At 42.4% G+C, this 19,825-nt stretch overlaps 2 protein-coding genes and 1 non-coding gene across 4 annotated transcripts; all 3 read right to left on the bottom strand.

Moving 5' to 3' along the window:
- Positions 1 to 5,028: 5,028 nt before the first annotated feature.
- Positions 5,029 to 14,668, bottom strand: KICS2 (KICSTOR subunit 2). 2 transcript variants are annotated; one of them, XM_042017868.1, is made up of 4 exons: positions 14,375 to 14,668; positions 12,232 to 12,305; positions 12,017 to 12,153; positions 5,029 to 7,731 (listed from the first exon to the last, which is right to left on the bottom strand). In XM_042017868.1, the coding sequence occupies exons 1-4, from the start codon at positions 14,607 to 14,609 to the stop codon at positions 6,915 to 6,917; spliced, it is 1,263 nt and encodes a 420-aa protein (XP_041873802.1). In that variant the 5' UTR covers positions 14,610 to 14,668; the 3' UTR covers positions 5,029 to 6,914. The 2 variants fall into 2 exon arrangements, with proteins under 2 accessions (XP_041873802.1, XP_041873801.1); XM_042017867.1 differs by having other exon boundaries at positions 12,017 to 12,305.
- A 1,424-nt stretch (positions 14,669 to 16,092) lies between these two features.
- RPL18A (ribosomal protein L18a) lies at positions 16,093 to 19,688 on the bottom strand. The gene is made up of 5 exons (XM_042017866.1): positions 19,583 to 19,688; positions 19,004 to 19,183; positions 18,288 to 18,417; positions 16,665 to 16,774; positions 16,093 to 16,242 (listed from the first exon to the last, which is right to left on the bottom strand). Exons 1-5 carry the CDS (start codon positions 19,598 to 19,600, stop codon positions 16,150 to 16,152), a joined length of 531 nt encoding a protein of 176 aa, XP_041873800.1. The 5' UTR covers positions 19,601 to 19,688; the 3' UTR covers positions 16,093 to 16,149.
- On the bottom strand, positions 17,551 to 17,682 carry LOC121659860. Its single transcript, XR_006014484.1, has one exon. It is a non-coding gene; the product is annotated as a small nucleolar RNA SNORA68 (small nucleolar RNA).
- Positions 19,689 to 19,825: the final 137 nt, after the last annotated feature.

Here is a 19,825-nt window from a genome sequence, read left to right as displayed (position 1 = left end):
TTTTATACTTGATAGTGAGTAACACACAACTTTAGAAATTTGCCTCCTGCTTTTCTCACTGCGAGGTACTGCCAGCAGGTCAGCCAGCTTGAGGCATCTCCTATGCTGGGAAAACTCAGCGTACAAAAGTTTGAAGTCCTCCAAGCAAAGCCAGCTTGAGCGTGCAGTGCAACCTCATCGTGGAGATGGCTGATCAGCTACATCCAATTCTAGTGAATTTGCAGGCAAAATTGCAGATAAGTTGCTTAGGACTTGATTCATTGCACTAATTCCCTGCTTCTGTAACGATAAATGAGGATCAGGTTTTTCCCAAAAAGCTATTATCCAATGACACTTGAAAGTAATTTGCTCTTGCTCTTTCCAGACAGGGATGCATGAAGAGGAAGGAAAGGGAGCTTTTATTCGGCCTACACATCTTGCTTTCAGCAGAGCTCCAGGCACTCTACTCAGAGACGAGCTCTACACCTAGAATGGGATTTAATCTACCAACTTTTCAAAATAGTTGGGCAGATTTGCATCACTGGATAAAAAGCAGAAAGCTAAACCTGTTAATACTCCCTATCTCTCACCCCATCCCTCTGACAAGTGCTGGCATCTCTCAGACTGAGGACAGGAGCCAGTTGTACTGCTGGAGGCAAAAGCAGCCTCAGCTCTCCCGCTAGAAGTCTAATGCAGAGCCCTCACATGAAAGGCATGGCATTATAACCCAAGTTTTCACTCTTTAAGTGTTGTCTTCCTAGAGTTTTACCTCTAGGTGATATGGAGGTCTCAGGCAGTCATAGGCAGTCCTTGGTAAAGCATCACTCCCAGTTCCTGAAGAACCAGACCCAACAACAGCACTGGGAGAACATGTAGCTTCAGGCTGCAGCAGCCACCCCTGATCCTGCTGAAAGCGGGGCGGCCCTTTGGCTACTCTTCACTCTTCACAGTGATGACTGTGAACCAGTTCTGGGCTGCACCCACCCAGAAAGCAGATGAGTTTCTCCTCTTCAGACAATTTAACCTCTCCTCCCCCATATGCCAAGAGAATTTTTCAGAGCCAGGGAGAGGAAGCTTGTTCCTCACCTGAGAAAGCAGAGGAAATAACTGGAGGCTCTGGCAAACATCTGCATAACCACACAGAAGAGGGAGAGGTTGACTTGGATTCCCCTGCTCAAAGCCAACACTGATCTTGGGAATGACATTTTACTAAGTAAATGTTTAAGAGACCATCAGGCTATTCCAGACTGTGGGAGGCAATTTCCTCTGCTTGTGTTCCCAGAGAGAACTAACTCCAAGACAAAATCAAAGGCTGGGAATTCACTTTAATAGGGACACCCCCAGCCTAACCTCAGCATCTCTCACTGGCCCTCATTTTGCCCAGGATCACATCATCCTTCCCACAGGAAACTTACAATTCTTGGTTCAAGGTTGTGCATCCCAGTACAAGACCATGGTGACGCTGGCTCTTTATGGCTCTGATCTGAGGAATTCAATTTGCACACACTAAAAAGCCTCTCAAGACCTTTGCAGCAAATGATGCATACCTCAGAGCCAAAAACTTAGTGCCACTAAATATTTTATCTTATCAGCAGCGAGCTGCACAAATAAAGCACAACATTTCACTGCTCTGAAGCTTCAGATGTTAGCATGTAGCATTGTAGAAGCATATCCCAGCTAATAACAGGATACCACAAAGCTTGTCTCAATCATCTACCCAAAATCAGCTGCTTTGCCAAGCCTGCTGGTACCTAAAGATGGAACACCACCCTCCTAGAAAGAGTATAGTTATTTTAAAGTAGTCACATAAAACAAGCAGCTGCAACTACAGGTGGGGTTTAGCACAGCTTTTTGAGCAAATAAAATTTACATAGATTCCTGTGAAATTAGGTCAGCAATGCAGAGAGGCCAACAAAAATCTTCTGCTCATGGTCCCTCTGCAGTGCAGTCATTCTGCATCTGTTTTCTCCCTGCCTGTCTTTCCCAGAGCTGCCATCTGCCCAAGCCCATCTTGTAGTGACTTGTCTCCCCTTCTGCATTTTGCTCTTCTTGCCACTGCCCTGTACAGCTGGGGCACAGCCAGGTCCCAGCTGCAAGGTGGAGAACTCTCTTACCCTACCACAGACCCAGTGGCTGCAACACCAGGTTGAAAGTTAGGAGAAACTGAACTCAAACAGGCAAACTCTCCTAGAAAAGCTCCATTACCAAAATTACCAAAATAAGTCAGGCTATGTGTTAAGCGCATGCATGCACAAGAGAGGGAAAGGACCAGTTCCTGTAGAAAATGATTGAGTTCTTAAAGCAATGTCATGGCAAAAACCTGTTACCTTTATCCTCCAAAGCAGACTTCATGTTTAAATCAGTCCTTTGCTAACATGAAGTCAGAGTCCAGCTCCATCTTGCATTTGACTTGTGTATTGTTTTTGTCAGGTCTGCAAAGCATTATGCTATTGCTTTACTTTGTCAGCATTCTCATTTCCAGAGCCTCTTCTGCTTTTCCCAATAAACAGCTCCCTCCTTTGCACAATTGCAGCCCAAAGGCCATCCCTGCTGGGCCACTCAATAGCTGTTCCTGTGGGTGCAACACTGACCTACTGCTCTTGAGGCTCAGGCAGAGCCCAAGCAAGTAAGGAGTGCTTGGCCTCTGCTGCATCCACCTGGGCAGGGCCGGCTTACATCTCTGGGAGTCTGAAAACAGGACTTCTGGCTACCAAGGTTTCAGCCAACTAAGTTAGCTTAGTGCCAGCACTTCTGGAAGCAACCACAGAGCTCACCAGAAGCCCAGGACCAGCCATGCTGCGTGACATCCTGCTTTCTGCAAGATGAGGGGTTGTAGGCACTGGGCCAAAAAACAGGACTTGAGGAATGAAGTATAGCACACCGCTGATTTTCTTAAGCAAAGATTAGTCATGAGAAGACTGGGACCCAGTGCAAAGGCAGCAGCAGGCTGACCTGAAGCACATACACAAAGAATACTCAGATATATGGTATCAAAGAACTACCACCAGAATGATCACAAATGTCTCAAAAGGCTCCTATATGAAGAAGACAGGACCAGAGCAATGATTAACTGCATGAGTGCCATAAAATTACTTTCTGCTATAGTGCAAATATTTTTTTTAAAGTGGATTAGATAAACACTAGGTGTTAGCATTCAAACCGATATCAGGAGCTTCCATTACTTTTAGGTCATTAAAGCCTGAATATTACGTGCATTATGCATATGTTGCAATCCTTCATAGCACAATACAAAATACATTCGTTTTCATTCCCTGCACTGTCTTTATGCAAAGGGAGGAGAAATGGAAAAATGTCTTATTCAAGAAAAACCTGAATACCATATGCAAAAGAAAACAGCTTACAAGACATAAATATAAAATATCTAAGACTTCTTAGAATACATTTGCTGTCAAAATCACACTGCAGGCAAAGGATACTAAATTAAATATTCTGCCTGTATCCTCATGGACTCAAGCAAGTGATGAGGTCCATGAAATTTGCTACAAAATAAGCTTCAACACTGCTATTCTAAGCAATCTGAATGGCACTGGGAATATCAAATCTCAGTACCTGTTTTAAAAATGTTTAAATATGTCTGGAAGCAATGCCTTTCAGTATGCTATCATAAATATCTTTACATCTTGCATTTAAAGCAGTCATTTATACATGACCTTCAATGTACATTAGCACATTAAGTCTTGCTTAGCTAAATTGGTGTAGAGGAAAAGCTGGCGGATGGGGGGGGGTATCACCCAGTTCAGCAAGTGTCTATTTGTTTTCCAGTTCTTATAGCAAAGACACTGATCAATCTTTCCAGTACTGAAGTTAGTAATGAATTTTTTTTTTCCAGTTACTGAGTTTCTGGTCACCTTTACTTACTCCACAGATACATTCCCTCCCCTTGCTTAATTATGCAGGTTTTCATTTCTGGCCTAGCCAGTTTTATATTATAGATACAGAACCACAGAATGGTTGGGGCTGACAGGGATCTTAAAGACCACCTACTTTCAACTGAGCCCCTGCCATGGCTGGAGACACATTCCACTAGACCAGGTTGCTCCAAGCTGCATCCAACCTGGCCAGGGGTGGGGCAACCATAGCTTCTCTGGGCAGCCTGTTCCAGCATCTCACCATGTTTGTAGCAAAGAATTTCTTCCACATATCTAATCTTTCAGTTTGAACCCAACAGTCCCCCCATTACCTCATTTGTAATTTAAAATGTAAACTCCAAAAAGCATCAAGTAAGAAACTGTGCCGTGAGTCTTCATGGATCTGACAAATCTATAAATATTCATTCATCCCACACACTCACACTCCCCACACTTTGTTTTTGGTACCAGCACACCTCAACTCTGCAGCACTATTTCATTTTGATTGTATGTCACCTCTCTTCACCTTCACCTGTCTTCATCCAAGCCACTTCCTACGGCCTGAGTTTTCTGCTCCCCATGTTGTATTAATTTAAGGCTGAGATCTTACAAGGAGAGCCACAGGGACAGGACTCTGAGACAGCCCCACAAGTTTCTCCAGCACCCAATTCTATCATTTGCCTGCAAGTCTCTCCCATTCCCTCCCTTCCCACACCACGATGGCAATGGTTATGGCTCCCTTTGGTTCTTCATCAACTGAAATATCCAGAAATTCTTACAAGTCATAAGGCTCCTGTGATTGCTTCCCCAAGACCCTCTGAAGAAAAAACTGCAGCAAACCACCTTCTCCTGCACAGAAATATGACCTAGCATCCCTTCCCTTCCCTTCTGAAACAGCATTTGCCAAGGACAATGACAGGAGAGTGATGTGAGCTACCAGGTCTGCTGAACAGTCACCTCCTTTTCCTCTTCCCACAAAAACCACTGGGAACAGCCTCTAGCCCCTTCAGCAACTGGTAAAAGCTGCTGATCTGCTCCGAAGGGCAGATTTCCTTTCCACCTCTTCCAACTCCTCCCTTGCAACTCAGAAACAAACGTGTCTATACCACACACCTTCTTCCTCCAGTTTTCTGTCCCCTTTCCCACACATACTATGACAGGGAAATACTGCACAGGCAGATAGATTTTGTACAACACTTTATTTACACTGCTGAAGACCGGGAACCAGTTCTGGCAACAGTTTCTTTTGTGTTACTCAGGCTGAGGAAGTAAAAATTACATGTTATTACAAGGTCACTGTCCCACAGAAGGAAGCACACCAACTCTCTGAATACTGTCATTTGCAACTTCGTCCTGTTAAAATGGAATTCGAGCTGCAAAGGGTAACACTCTTACAAAAAACAGGTGCCCTCCAGCTGCTGGTATATTTGCAACCCCTGTTATTTTCCAGTGGCAAAGAGCACACTGAGCTTTTGCAAGTGGTTCTGCAGTCAGACCAAGACCTCAGGTGAAAGGCAGTAGCACAGATACTCGCAACAGACTAATACATAGTTAGAGCAAAGCATGGAAGGCTCCAGTTGGCACAAAGTGGAAGTCAGAGCTTGTATTTCAAGAACAGAATGTGCTCATATGATTGTAAAAAATTAGCATTTGCAGAGAGGCAAGACAAGTTACCACAACCTTCTGTGGGAGAGAAAGGGAATCATTAAAAGACACATTCGCAAAGGTATCTTTCATAGTTCAATCTTAACAGAAACCAACATTTTGACTTAAACTCCCTTTTAAAACAAACCTGATGATGTTATACATTACAGTGTCAACTAATGACCTTGCTTTACTACACTTATATATACATCCGTTCCCCTGAACCCCCGTGAAAGTGCGTGCACAACTGCATAGCTAACAGTCAGAAGAATCCTGCAATGTAAGGCTAGAGGTACAGCCAATTTGACTCCCTTATTGTATTTGGAAACCCTGATTTCCAAATTAAAGCACTTTCAGGGTAACTAGAAAATATACTTTTTCCAACCCTGCAGCCTAAAAGTGGTGAAAGAATGAGGTAAACATACTGCATAGGCTATATATTTAAATCCAAATCCCCAAAGTGTTTTGGCTTAATTATGAAATTATTTAAAACTGAACAGAGAGAAAAAAAAATAATAAAAATCTGAAAACAAATCTAGGTTGACATTAACTGCAAATTAGACAATAAATCATTTAGAAAGGGCATTTCCTACTGCCTTTTTTTTCTTATTTTTTAAGTCAGCCAGAAAAAAGCACAAATTGAAAAGAGCCTTGGTGCTTTTTCCATGGAGCTGTTCCTTCTAGAACACCTGCTCACATTCAGCTTGTCTGCTTCAGTTAGTCTGAGCCAGGACTGGGCTGACACTGTCACAGCACTCCAGTGAATACCAGCCTTTCAAGACATGCTGCAGCTTTTCTTGCCCAGCCCAAGTCCTGGAGCAATGACCAAGCTTTACAACACAGGGCCTTTAGAAAAGACACCAGTGCTTAACAGAGTGTCAGAGAGCTCAATTAGCATTTTAAAGCATTTGAAAACTAAATTATAATTAACAATAATCACTGTTCTGATTCTCATATTTTTATTTATAATGTGTCTTTGCAGGTCCACTTTTTTTAATATTCCCTTGCATCAGTGTTTAGTTCCCAGAAATCATTCCTGTCAGGCAATACAGTTTTCTGAAAAGATAGTATCTTCCATCCTCACCACATTTTCAATAAACTCTGTAGAAGACAGTCAATGATCAGACTAAGATAAAGTGCATATATTCCTTTCTGATACAGGCAACAAAATTGTGGACTGAAAAATTAATCATACTGAAAACCACACCAAAAAAACCCACAGTGGCCCTTCAGCACCCCCCGATGAAGTTTCCCCACTGCGTACTGCCCAAAAATACTTTTCTTCAAGTGTCTGTTAGCTTAAAAAAAAAAAAAGGAACTTACAACATTTTAAAAAATGGTTCCTTTTCAATTAGACTCTGAGAAACTACAGCTCCCTCAAGGCTGGCATACTGCCTTGACAACTTGTAAGTAGTTTGTATTTCACCCTTTGGATCCAGGTTTCAAGCTTGCAAAAGCTTTGGAGTTCTTAAGGGAATGTGAAATTTCATTGAGAAAAGAGATAAAATGATAGTCCCTTTCTGACTTCTTGGACTCAAAAATAACTACAATGGTAAAGTGAGGTTCAGGGCGAGTCAGAAAGTAGGTGCTTTGGACTTTGTCATCGTAGAAGTGAACAACCTTCTCCAAACTGTTGAGGTCAGAGGTTCTATCAGTCATAATCATGATCACATTGGGCCAGTGCATAACAGGCCTGTCACTGGGCAGGGACACCACTGCAGGATACTGATCCACTCCTTTTGGGGCTTCCCTGTATGAATGGGGGTGATGATAACCATGTCCCTGAAAACTCTCTGATCCACGATTGTCAAAAATTAAGGAAACATTGACAGCATCATACTTCCGGATGAAACTGGAAATTTTCCCAAAGTAATCAGGATTTGTTTTAGCAGTCAAAGTTTTCATTTCAGATGCTGTTGTCTGTCGACTAAGGGCCTCGTGAAAGTAAAAGCTAAACTTGGCAAGGAGAATGTTTTTGAGCTTCATCAGCCAGAGGAAGAGGTGTGGAGGTTGCACAGCCTTCTGAGACTGCCCTCCAAACAGGTGCTTCTTGGTCTCCCGCTGTTTCTCAAAAATTTGGCCCCAAGTCTGTAGCTTTGTGTGAGCACTGTGCAAGTTGACCAGGGATGGAAGGAACTTCCACTCTGAGATCTGAGCCTGAGCCTTTAAGAGGTGTGCAAGCACATCTACCTCCAGCTGGAAACTGCTTTCAAGAGGACTGAGGATTGGATGATGAAATCTAGAAAACATAACATTAGTCAAGACATGAGAACTGCTGTACACAATGGTGAAATCATCAGATAGTATTTGCCAGTTAACAGACAAAATATCAAATATCAAAGCAGAGCAAAGTGTAAACAAACAATAATATTCCTTATTTAAATAACAGTTCTGTCTACATAATTACGGTAAATATTTTCATGAACTGCTTCACATCTCACAAAAAACACCACCTGCCAGACATTTCTCTATCAAAGTAAGGGAGTTGTATTTCATCAGTTCAAGAACAATCACTGTTTATCTTAATCCATGAACTACTATATAACACCATTTCTTTTTAAATTCAGGTGATCCTGTTCCAATTTAAAATGTCTTCCGGCAGTAATATATGTCTTGATGGTTCTGGAATAGCAGTAAGATAATAAGTTAAATCAAAGAATTATGTTATGAATCTCTTGTTCATATAGGGAAGCTATGAGGAAGTCAAGCCGAACTTGATTTTGCTTTTTTAGTAAATCACAATAAAATTGCCAAGAAAAAATAGTCACTGGAACCATAACCAACTCTTTATCTTCTCACATTTTTTCCCCAGACATTTAGAAAAAATAATACAGATGCAGTCTACCTCTCTTCCCATGATACTCATATTATTTGCAAACATCATCAATAATAACATACTTAATTGGAACCATAAAACTGTAATGTAAAATTTCTAACTTTAGAAAAAATGAGCCTTCAGCAAATACAGAAGTGGCCTTTTTAGTAAATGTGTTCCCTCATTGGCATTTAGGACTCTTTAAGAGGTCTCTAATAAAGAACAATGAAAAGTTCAAGGACAAGACTTGATGAGGTTTCCATTTAAGTAAAGACAGATTTATCTTCTCACTTCAGAAAAATATCTTGGGTCTTGTTATTGGTTTAAAACAATAAAGTTTACACAGAATTTTTCCAACATTTAACAGCTCATCTTCAGCCAAAACTAAAGCAAAGTCATTATTCCCATCAGCTTCCAGGACACAACAAATAACATCTGTTTTGGAAATAGCTGGTTCAAAACCAAAACAACTTCATTTTGTTGTGGACCAGAAGAGAGAATGAAAATTTCAGGCTTTTCATCCCCTCTCCCTTCATGACTTTTTCTTTGACTTTTCCTCAAGTTCTTGTCGAAACATTAACTCCTTGGCTTGTGAAAAACGTCTGCCAATTTTATCACTATCTGTAACCATCTCTTTTTTTTAGAAGCCACAATTTGTATCTTGCAAGGATTTGTTATTAAGATGCAAGTCCAAATTGGGCTGAGAAGTCCAGAGCATATTTACATTCCTTTGAACAAACAAGAGTCAACTAAAAATAATTTCTAACAGTCATTAAATATCTCCAATGGTTTTGGCATTCACCAAAAACAGTTTTGCTGCTGTGTATTTTAAGACAGTACAAAAAGCATTATGCAACATTATTTGTTGCAGACAGTCCCATCAAATGACACACAGCACAGTGGTTTAAACACATTTGCAGTCAGACCAAGAAAGTTTTCTCCAATCTTAAAAGCAATTTAAAAATCCTTACTAAGGCAGCACTGCCAAAGTCTCCTAGATTAACGTTCTGATGTACAGCTTCCCACTTCTACTTTGCTTCATGGCTTTCTTAATGTTTCATTGTCTAGCAGGATTTGCTAAACTGTTTTAATCCAAAAATACACACCTTAGCCACAGCTGAGAAGCTTGATATGATTGCAGAGTAAACTGACAAGTTATGTACTACGTGTATCTGCTGTAATTGAGTTTTATAACGTAGAAGCATCCAACTGAGCTGTGTCACGTAAAACAGACAAGTTTTTACAATATTTCATAAGCCAGAGTGTTAAAGTTTAAAAACACGTTGGAAAATTGATTTTTTCCTCCTAACCATTCTTGAAAGCAGAGGGATGGCAGTTATGTTTTGCAGACTGTGAAGAAGCCACATTTTCTTTTTCCTTCCACAGATCACACATTCATGCACGTATTACCCAATGCTGACTAGATAAAAAACATTAAACACTTAAAAAAAATTTTATCAAAATAGGTGTTATAGTTACTTATTCATTTTATACTAAGCTTTTAAATGATCCTGCTTCTGATGCTGCTTTAATTATTGAAGATCCCACCCAAACCAACAGCTAAAAATTTCAGGAGAAGTTACTTCTCCAATGTATTCTAGAGAAAAATGGAAAGGAAAATATCTAGTATTGGCCATGTACAAGTCAGCAATAAGTAGTAATAAAATCATAACAAAATAGCTTTTCAGATGGCATTTCAGATACAAACAATATGTCTCGTTAACAGTCAATTCTGCTGTTCCTTCACCAGCAAACAGGTATTTCCTCTACATTATCTGACCAGCTATTTTCACATATAAAGGAAAGAAACCAAGGCCAGAACCTATCTAAAAAACACACATCCTGTCTGGCCTTAGCACAGCTGGCTGAAATAATGGCACAAATCCTCAGCTACGAGTGAGGAATATACTGACAGAGGGAAGAGGCTGTGTAAGGATGCGTTTATTTGATGTTTCACCTGTAAAGCAGAAATGCCTTGCAGCCAGTACATATCAACATAACACACCCCAGAAACTGATCTGAGCTATGAAGAAACTAAAAGGGAGGACTAAAGGAATATATCATTTTACCCACTGTTTCAGAAATATTCTGTAGGCCACTGGGGAGAAGCACACTGCAGGTACTGAATTAGCTCTGACAGCATCTTAGATTGTCTCCATCTTAAAGATTGCTTGTTAACCCAAAGCATGATCATCAGTATTTTTTCCAGGGAGACATTACTTATTTTTTTAAAAATGTTATAATACATATAGTTACATAATATATATTATATAAACATATTATATAACATATAATGCCTTAGAAGTACAAATGTATCAGTGAAATTTATTTAAATAGCATAGTAAAACATTTTGTATGCACGTATAGTCTCCAATCACTTCATCAAAGTACAAATTTCAGTTTTCAGATTTTTTAACAGTTCTGTTGATTTAGCACATGCTCAGAACAGATGGCAGTGGTTACTGTACAACAGAAATCAACTTCTCAAAAAAACACCCAAACAAAAAAATGCCAACAAAAAACCATCCAAACCCCTAAACTTACTTCCCTTTACTCCATAATGTTTATCACATCAAGGAAAATATATCTAAGTTTCAGGTTTTTATTGGACTAACAGCCCTGATATTTTAAGTGGTCACAAGCCAAGAATTGCAAAACATCATTAGTAAGATCATATAGACTAGTTTTGATTTTCAGGTTGCAAAATTATGTAGCAACTTGCCAAAGTTATCCCTAAAAATATAAGGGAATCAGCTGCAGTGCTTCAATTTGAAATACGAGAAAGCAGCACTGAATTATTTTGATTTTTCCTAGGTGAACACTTTAAAAATCATAACTGAAAAAAGTAAGACCTGTGAATATTTTCCCCAAAAGTCTTCTTAAACACTATTTCACTAACAAAGATTTTAAAAAATGCAACCACATCTGACAGTTAACTTCCTACAATGGCTACCTTTTTTGGTTTAAAATGAACAGGTAGAATTTGAGTGTGTTGACAAGCATTCAAAAACTCTCTTTTAAACTGCCATCATTTTCAAGGCATATAAGTTAGATGTGAAATACCCCTCCTACCCTCATCTAGAAACCTCCTGGGATTTTTTAACAGGAACTATTAAATCTTAACTTCAAGCAACCATATTGGCAGGGACCAAAGGCTCAGAGGTGCTCCTCCTAGTGGCTCCAAGACCCCTCAAGAGAAGTGGTAACAGAGCACCCTAAAGCCCTCCCAGGTAGGCCAGAGAGTTGTGGTGTAGCTTTTAGATCTAAGCAAACATATATTCTAGCCTAAAAAGTAAAACTGTCACACAAGTATTTGCTTTATTTATGTCACTTTTACTGAAGTCCACATGAAATTAAGGCTTGTTTCTGCTCCCCTGCCAAAGAAAAAGTGCAAGAAGCCTTGCATCTTATAAAAGGAAAATCACTCTTCCTCTCTTCTTAAAATGAACATGCTGAGCTTTAATTAAGGCATAGGGAGGAAGGCTCCTAGTACACCATGAGCAGACTCCCTTTGTTATTTTTCTTCTTTTGAAGAAACTTCACGCATCTGATGCTGCTGGCCAACACAGACTTCACACATGAATTCGTGAAGGGACTGTGCTGTTCAGCAGTCAAAGGACAGCAAAGTCTTTACGTTTGCTTTGAACGTCAACATCAGGTATTACAGATCACGTGTCTGAGTACATACTGCCAGCAAAGAAGCACTGACCTTGAACTGTATTTCTTTAAGATGGATTCCAAAATGTTTACCAGTTCCTCAGAGTTAATGAACTTTTGGGTGCTGAGCGTGTACATTTTTTCATAGAAGTCAGCAATTTCCATCCGAGCCTGAACAAAAAAACAGAGCTGTTCAGACAGGTGAGAAAGCAGCTCTTCCAAGTGAGGAGCTGTTCCTCCTAGTGCATTGTGACCCGTCGCCACCACCTTCTTCAGCTCATTATGCAGAGATGTGTAGATGGTTCGGATGGAGTCCTTTCGGCTGAAGAATGACTGACCACCTGTTCAGATAAATATGGAGGTATTACCAAAATCCAGGGACAGCAAAGATAGACAGCAATACTGGAAAATTCTTGTACTTGTGATTATATATCTAGTTGTTTGTAAGTATGGTTTAATTACAGTACTTCTTTTAACAAAGAAACAAAATTCAGTGTTTTATTCTGCAAGTAACTGAATTACAGAGCATATGCTCAGAAGAACTTCATATAATTTCATGCAAGCTACACTTGTCCCACTTCACGTCTCAGCAGCCAATGGCTGCTTCAAAACAACAACTCCTTCACAGCTGCCTCAGTTACGACATGACTTTTAAGAAACCCAGGGTTCAGTTAAATTTACTACTATGATATATGACCTAGAAATACTGTTATCTATGTAAGTCAGAAGAATTAAGTCATCATGACTTGACTGATCAAATTTTAATAGCCTCCACTCCTATTAATAACTCTAGATCTTTTCCAGAGAATTCCCTTAACAATCCCTCTTCAATCGTGAAGCACTTAAATTCACGAAGCAACCTTTAAATGGGAACCATGTGACATCTGTGCGTACAAATCAAATGTTTCTTAATGTCCCTATCCAATCTCACTATAAACCAGAATTCAAAGGGAAAACAATCACGCTTTATCCCAGTGAGACCACAGTGCAGATTAATCCATAACTAAAACCCGAAGGGAGGGAGGGAGAACAAGAAGTCATCTGTGCCCCATTCTACCTGCTCAACACTATGAGGAATTTAAAAAAGAAAAGAAGACAGGAGCAAAAGGTCAAAATAAAAGATATTTAACTTTGACATTATGGAAAGGCTGTACAAATGTACTAGCCTTATTTCATGGTTTCTATTTGCAGAAGACCTAATGTGCCATTCTGGCACTCAACAGCTGCAGCGGAGCAAAGACCACAGGGATTGAGTCTGAATCTTTTAAAGATTCCAAATTTAGGTTCCACTTTGAAACCACTTAAAAATTTTGTAATGGTGGATAGCTCTTTCCACATTCCTTTTACACACACAGTGTTCAAAGGTGACCACTGACATTTGAGGTAGAAAGGTAGAGAATTGGCTATCATAGTGAAACAGCTCCCATTGTAAGACATGAATAGCCCCCTGGACACGGGCAAGAGAAAGAATAACCTATTGTAGTTGTTCATAAAGTAAATAAATAAACAAACAAAACTTTGCCCTTTCTGTTGTCACCTTTATCCTTTCTGCAAGCACCAAATTCACCCTTTAAAGTCAGCCTTATAGACAGAGTTTTGGCTGTAAAGATCTTATAAATAGTTCCAAGTCACCACTTAAACAACAAAGCCGGATTTTCTTGATGGTTTAATGAGCTATGCATCAGACTCATATCCTTTGATCCATTTCCCATGCCCATCTGCAGTTCAAAAAGAAAATAAGCAGCTTTGCCCAAAGGGTAACGTCATGGAAGCTTGTTCTGTGCCAGTTTGGGATTTTTCTGTTCACTTACTGACAAAACACAAAGCAGCTGAGATCGTGGCCAAAGCTTTCTGAGATCCTGCAGTATCTGCATAGATAACAACTCCTAGGACGCTATCTCCAGCCCCGAGTACTTACACATCCACACCTCTAATATAAGGTGAAAAAGCTTTAACGCTTTGGTTACCCCAGTAAGCTCATCTTTACCGATATCTAAGCCAGAGCATCTCAACACAGAAACACCTCTGCCTAAATCTGGGGAAGGGCGGGTAGGTACCCTGCCCGCCAACGAAGAGATGCATCGACTGGCACAACAGCCAGTGTGCCACCTGCACGGCACCTGTCCTCTCGTTCATTCTTTAAGGGTAGCACAAATGGCACAGCCGATTTCTCAGCGGGCCCACGGACACTCACTAACCCAGCACTCGTCTTTCAGGCGCACATGCACGCACCCGCCGAGGCAGGGCCCCCAGGGACCTCGAGTACGCAGCACCGTGCAAACACCGGCTGCCAGGTGACCTCCCAGCCGCCCGCTCCGCACCCGCGGAGCCCAGCGCGGGGCAGGCCCCCAGCCTGAGGCCGGCGCGGCGCGGGTTGGGAGAGCCGGTCCCTCCCTCCCCGGAGCGGTACCTAGCTTCTGTCCCAGGAAGGTCATGCTGTGATAGGCCTTCTCGGCCGCCGCCAGGTGCGCCAGCCCGGCCAGCAGCGCCAGCCAGCTGGACCCCGCGCTCTTGTTGGCCTCCCGCTCCTTCTCCACATTGTCCTTGGCCTTGTCGTAGGAGAAGATGCCTAGGTGGGAAAAGAAGGTCTCCAGCACGGCCTGCTCCACCGGCACCGGCGCTCCCAGCGGGATCGACTCCCCCATCCCGCCCGGCGCCTCCGCAGCGGCCGCGACTTCCGTGTCCGGCGCCCGCCCGCCCGCGCGAGGGAACACGTGACCCGCGGGGCGGGGAGCGGCCTGCTCGGGGTCACGTGACGGGCCGGGGCTCGCGCTGCTGGCGGGCGGGCAGCGGAAGGGCCCGGGAGCGCCGGGCCGTGGGACCGCCCGCCCACACCGCGCGTTCGGGCGCGCCGGCCGCTCGCCTCCGCCCTGCCGCCCTGCGTTTCATGCTGCAAGCTTAAAGCTGAAACCCACTTTCCTGCTGAGTTGTTCTTTCCGTTAAAAAAAGTTCTAAAATCCAAAGTCTGAGGCCGTTATTCTCATCTGACTCCCACTGGACCTTCCAGCTACTTTGGGTTTAGTTTCTCCCTCCCTTGCGACTGGGAGATTGTGGATTGCCCACATTCATCCCATTTTCTTCAGTTCATATTTCAGACAGAAGAGCTGCCTGAACTGATTCTCCGTGGAGGCGATGAGGAGCACAAGGCTGAGCCACAGGGCCAGGCAGTAGAAGGGAAGCTCGCTGTGGCAGCACTGGCTGGTCCCAGTTCCGCAGAACTACCCGCCCTTGCACTGATGCAGCTCCCCTCCAGGTTGAGTTGCAGCTCTCCAGCTAACCCAGAATGAACACACTCCTAGTTTCCTCTCTGCACAGTATTTCCCTGCACTCTTAACAGCACGTGCAGCTGCTTTTAGGCTGACATTTGGACAAAACACAGCATCAGCTCTTCAACACTACTATGACCTGTGTACTAATTTAAGTAGCTGCCTGCCTCTTGTTCTGGAAACACCATCACTGAAAATGGGCATCAGATGCAAGCACCAGCTTTAGGTATGAAGCAGCCTTTTAAATAAACCCTAACTACACAGTGTCTGCAAGCTTCTTACTGTAAACAAAGTAGCCTGAGGATTTGGGCTTGGATATAAAAATTGTCATCATTTTCATTCACTAGTCTAATAAAAGGATAAATCTGCCAAGCCCTTCATCACTTTTCTAAACACAGGCACCTCTGTATGCATACTTGTGAGCTTATTAAGTACAGTGTGCAACATCCCTGAGAAGATTCAGTTTAGAAATAAAATTTTGGATTTAAATGCTTGAAATTTGAAGCAGCTTAACTGAATTTATGAGGTCTTTATTCCTACAGCTGACAAGTCCGAGTTCTGCATGCACCAGAAGCTGCCTTCTTCCTGAATTCAACTGTTCACTTTGTGTGCCAAAAGAACAAAATGGATGTAGGATTTCACAGCTGCTCGACAACAGACTTCTCTGACCTGGAAAGTTGGTTATTAAAATTTGATTTATTGATGGGATATTTTGGTAATTTAAGTCAGCACCTGAAACACTCACCTGTTCAAGGCAATCACAGCTGTAAATAGTAGGCTGCCAATGGTTTACAGAAAATAAAAGAGTAAGAAGGGGGACTCCTAGACAATCAGAACACCGTCTCCAAAAGACAACTGGGAGTGAAAGGTTCCAGTAAGACCTTTATTGCAACACAGAGTTGACAACACGTTTTTGTATTTAATAGAAAGTATTTGGTCTCTTGGTAGTGAAACGTGGTTTGTGCTGACGACGCAGAACTCTGTGTGGCAGCGGGAACTTGATCTTAGAATCCTGCAAGAAAAGTGTTTCTATGTTAATTGAGGTATTAGATAAACAACAGAAAACAGTTTGCAATAAATAGCCAAGTTGCATTCAGTAACTAACTTATGCTTAGAAAAGTAATCCATCCACAAATTAATATATACTTCAGAGGACTTAACAAACACCTTAATTCTGCATTCTTTTTTTCAAAGTAATGCCAGTAAGAGGCATGTTTTCTGCACCGTAACATGCATTTGCTTTATTGTGACTTTCTTCCAAATACTTCTAGCAGTAGAAGCTTTGATCATAATATACCATAACCATATGCACCCAAGTTTGGTTCCTGCCATATTTCTGGCTGCAAAGCAAACCTATACCACACAAGAGGGATCCCCTCTTGAGTCCAGCATTAGACCAGGACCCACTGGCCACTGCAGTGTTGGCTCACTTACATGGAACTGCTTGACTGCTGGTCTGCGGCACTTGCTGGCAGCAATTTCCTCAACCTTCATGATCTGAATAGAGTGAGCACGGGCACGATGACGGGCTCCCATATCACGGTCTGGAACAACAGAACTCATTAAAAATAAATTTCATGACATTTTCAGTTTAAGAATCTGACAGCCTTTTGTTTAAGAAATGTTCATAGTGCCATCTACAACTTTTAAAATTTCTGATCAGCTGTAATTAAAATCACAGTTTCTAATATATTGAAGTGATGGCAAAAATATCACAAAACCAACAAGCAGCAGCAAATTCTTCCTGTAAGTTCTAAGTAAGCTCCTCAACAGGAAGTGCTATCTTACTTTTCTTGTCCAATTTCAAGTACACACAGACATGAGATACCTAGGACTACTTAATCTCTTCCAAGAGAGAAAAATCCTGTGATTCAGAATGAACACTGAAATACAATTACTGGAAAGACACATGAACTCCAAAACAATTTCCCTTCCAGCAGGAAGGTGCAAGTAAAGGTATGACCTGAGGTTATCTTTACTTTTATTGAAATTGACCAGCAATAGAACCATGAATTGATGTTCATCCCACATAATCAGACTTTCAGAATAGGAGGAAGCATCTGTACTTGGGCTACCTGAAAATTCCTCGATTCAGCAGTGCAAATCACTGGCTTCAAATCACATCCATTGCTAGTTCCATAAGGTATGTCTGCTGAAATACTACAGTGTTTCCCATGAAGATCTAACACACCCATTAAAAACTTACCTGCCACGACTATTCTCAAATATAAAAGTATCAATCATTATACCATGAAAAATAAGGTTCCTGGGTCTCTTAAGCAATCTTTCGGTATGTTAATTAACAGGGATTATCATACGTTAATGTAGAACCTTAAATTTCACTTTCAACAGCACTTCAGCTTTTGAAAGGCGACAAGATACATTTAATATTTGCACACATGACAAGAATATCATTATTAAGAACAATATTCTTTGGGTTTTTATGTGCAATCTGTAGTGCTTCTAACACCTTGGAGTCAAATATCAACAGCATCAACTATACAAATAGTCTATCCCTCAAGTACTTCACAAAACAGACTGAAATCAGGACAAACATTAATTCTCCCTGAAATGAGACAATGAGATCTTGGAGTAACAATTGGGTTTTTTTCCTATTAAAAAAAAAATTTCTTGATTTTCTTTTAACTTGTTCTCCAAAGGACAGATGCTAGTATGTTCCACATGATCTCTGAAATACTCTCTTCACAAGACTTGGGAAGATGACTACCTTAAATCAACACAGTGCAGGAAATACAGCACCTAAAAAGTCATTAAATTTTCAGTTTGTATAGCAAAACTCATTACTAGAATTGTAGAAAGACACACCAAAAAGAAGTGGGAATATTTTCCAGTCAGAGAAACTGTATAAAGAGAGGTAACAAGTCAGATACCACATGGGTAACAGATAAACATCTATGGAATATCTGGCAACTTCCTCCTTTACTTTTTCCAAGTGTTTCAGCTATTTTACCATGGATTAAGTCAGCAGGCTTTACGCCTAGTTTGAGATTTAATCTTCTGCTTATATTTTATAACTCAACAGTTACATATACTCACAGCACTGAGTGACAGCACCCGCAGTGGTCAAATCTCTGTACTCCCTGTACATGTTGTGGGTTCCACTACGAGAATCATAGCGCAACCAAATACCAAAATTTTTTACCCGCAGAGGGGACTTCTCATACACCTGGAATTACACAAGAACATGGTAGTAGCTAGAGATGATGTACTATCACCATTTTACAATTTTAATAATAAATATTTCAGAGCTCTAACAAAACCACTGTTTTAAGTCTTACTGTCAAAAAACAACTCCTTCCCCTTACCAACATAGCTGGATTTAAGTTTTGGTAATTCAGAGTGGAAAACTATAGTAATTCAAAGAAAAATACAAGATTTCAGCTCTAAAGAGTGTTCTTTAAGTATCAAGATACAGGAGCGTAAGCATATAAACATCCACTTTCCCAGGGTTATGGATATCCAGATGCTTGTTAAAAGGTATATGGCACAATGAACGAAGTCTAAGAACAAGAGAGCAACACTGAGCGAAACACGGCTCATAATTCTGAAGCAGTAAATAAGTTTCTATTTAGTTTACAGGACAGGTACCACTACATTCAAAAATCAAACTTGTCACTCCTTTTCACAGCAACTGGAAGATGAATGGCTTTCAACCTCACACCCAATAACTGTGATTCCTATAAAATCCTTCCACATAAACCTGCTGGAATTCCATAAGACCCTCCCACGTTTTTAGGTTTTTAATCCTTCACCTGGCCACAGTACACAATCTCTCCAGAAGACTTCTTCATCTTCTTCAGCTGAGAAACAAAGTACCAGAACCGGGACTTGGCGACGACATGGTTCGGAGCGAAGATCCGCATGCGGTACAGAGGAGGCGTCGTACATTTCGGCGTGGGCAGGCAGCGCCCGACCACCTTGTACTCCCGCAGCTGGAGGAACACGAAACACAGGCGGCCTGCAGAGTGAGCGAGCCGCGGAGCCACCATCGCGCCCACCCCGCGCCGAACCCGCCGCAGGTTCCGCGGCTCCAGAAACGAACAGCGCGACGAGAGGAACTCAATCCAGAAGCGGAGAGAGCCCCTTGCGCCGGGCGGGTCGATCTCCCCGAGGATCTCCCCGCGATGCCGCCCGCCAATCTGGGCCCGCACCAGGCGGGAGCGGCGCCGCCGCCATGTTGGCCCCTCGGCACCTCACGAGCCAGGCGGCGCCGTTCGGGCACGCATGGGCCGCTCTCGAGCGCTACAACGCACCATCGCCACCCTGCCGACGGCCACGTCGGCCCCACTCCCGGCGCCGGCTGCGCTCGCCGGGCCCCGGCCCCTACTCACGGTGCCCGAAGCCTTCATGGCGCTCCTCCGCCGCGGCCCGCAGGAAAGGAAAGGGATAGCCGCGTGCTCCGCCGCCTCACGTCAGTCACCCGGCCCCGCCCCCGGCGGCCCGTGCGGCGATTGGCTGCGAGCAGCGCACGATTGGAGGAGGCTGCTGCCAGTCTCCGCGCGCGGCCTGGCTTCCGGGCTGGCGGCGGCGCGTGGCCCGGCCCGGCCGGCGCCCGTCCTGCCCCGTGCTCTGCC

The sequence above is a fragment of the Corvus kubaryi genome, unplaced genomic scaffold (assembly GCF_017639235.1).
Source record: "Corvus kubaryi isolate FWS band 111438036 unplaced genomic scaffold, C.kubaryi_AGA036_p1.0 137, whole genome shotgun sequence".
Lineage (NCBI taxonomy): Eukaryota > Metazoa > Chordata > Aves > Passeriformes > Corvidae > Corvus > Corvus kubaryi.
This window is presented reverse-complemented; position numbering and strand designations above follow the sequence as displayed.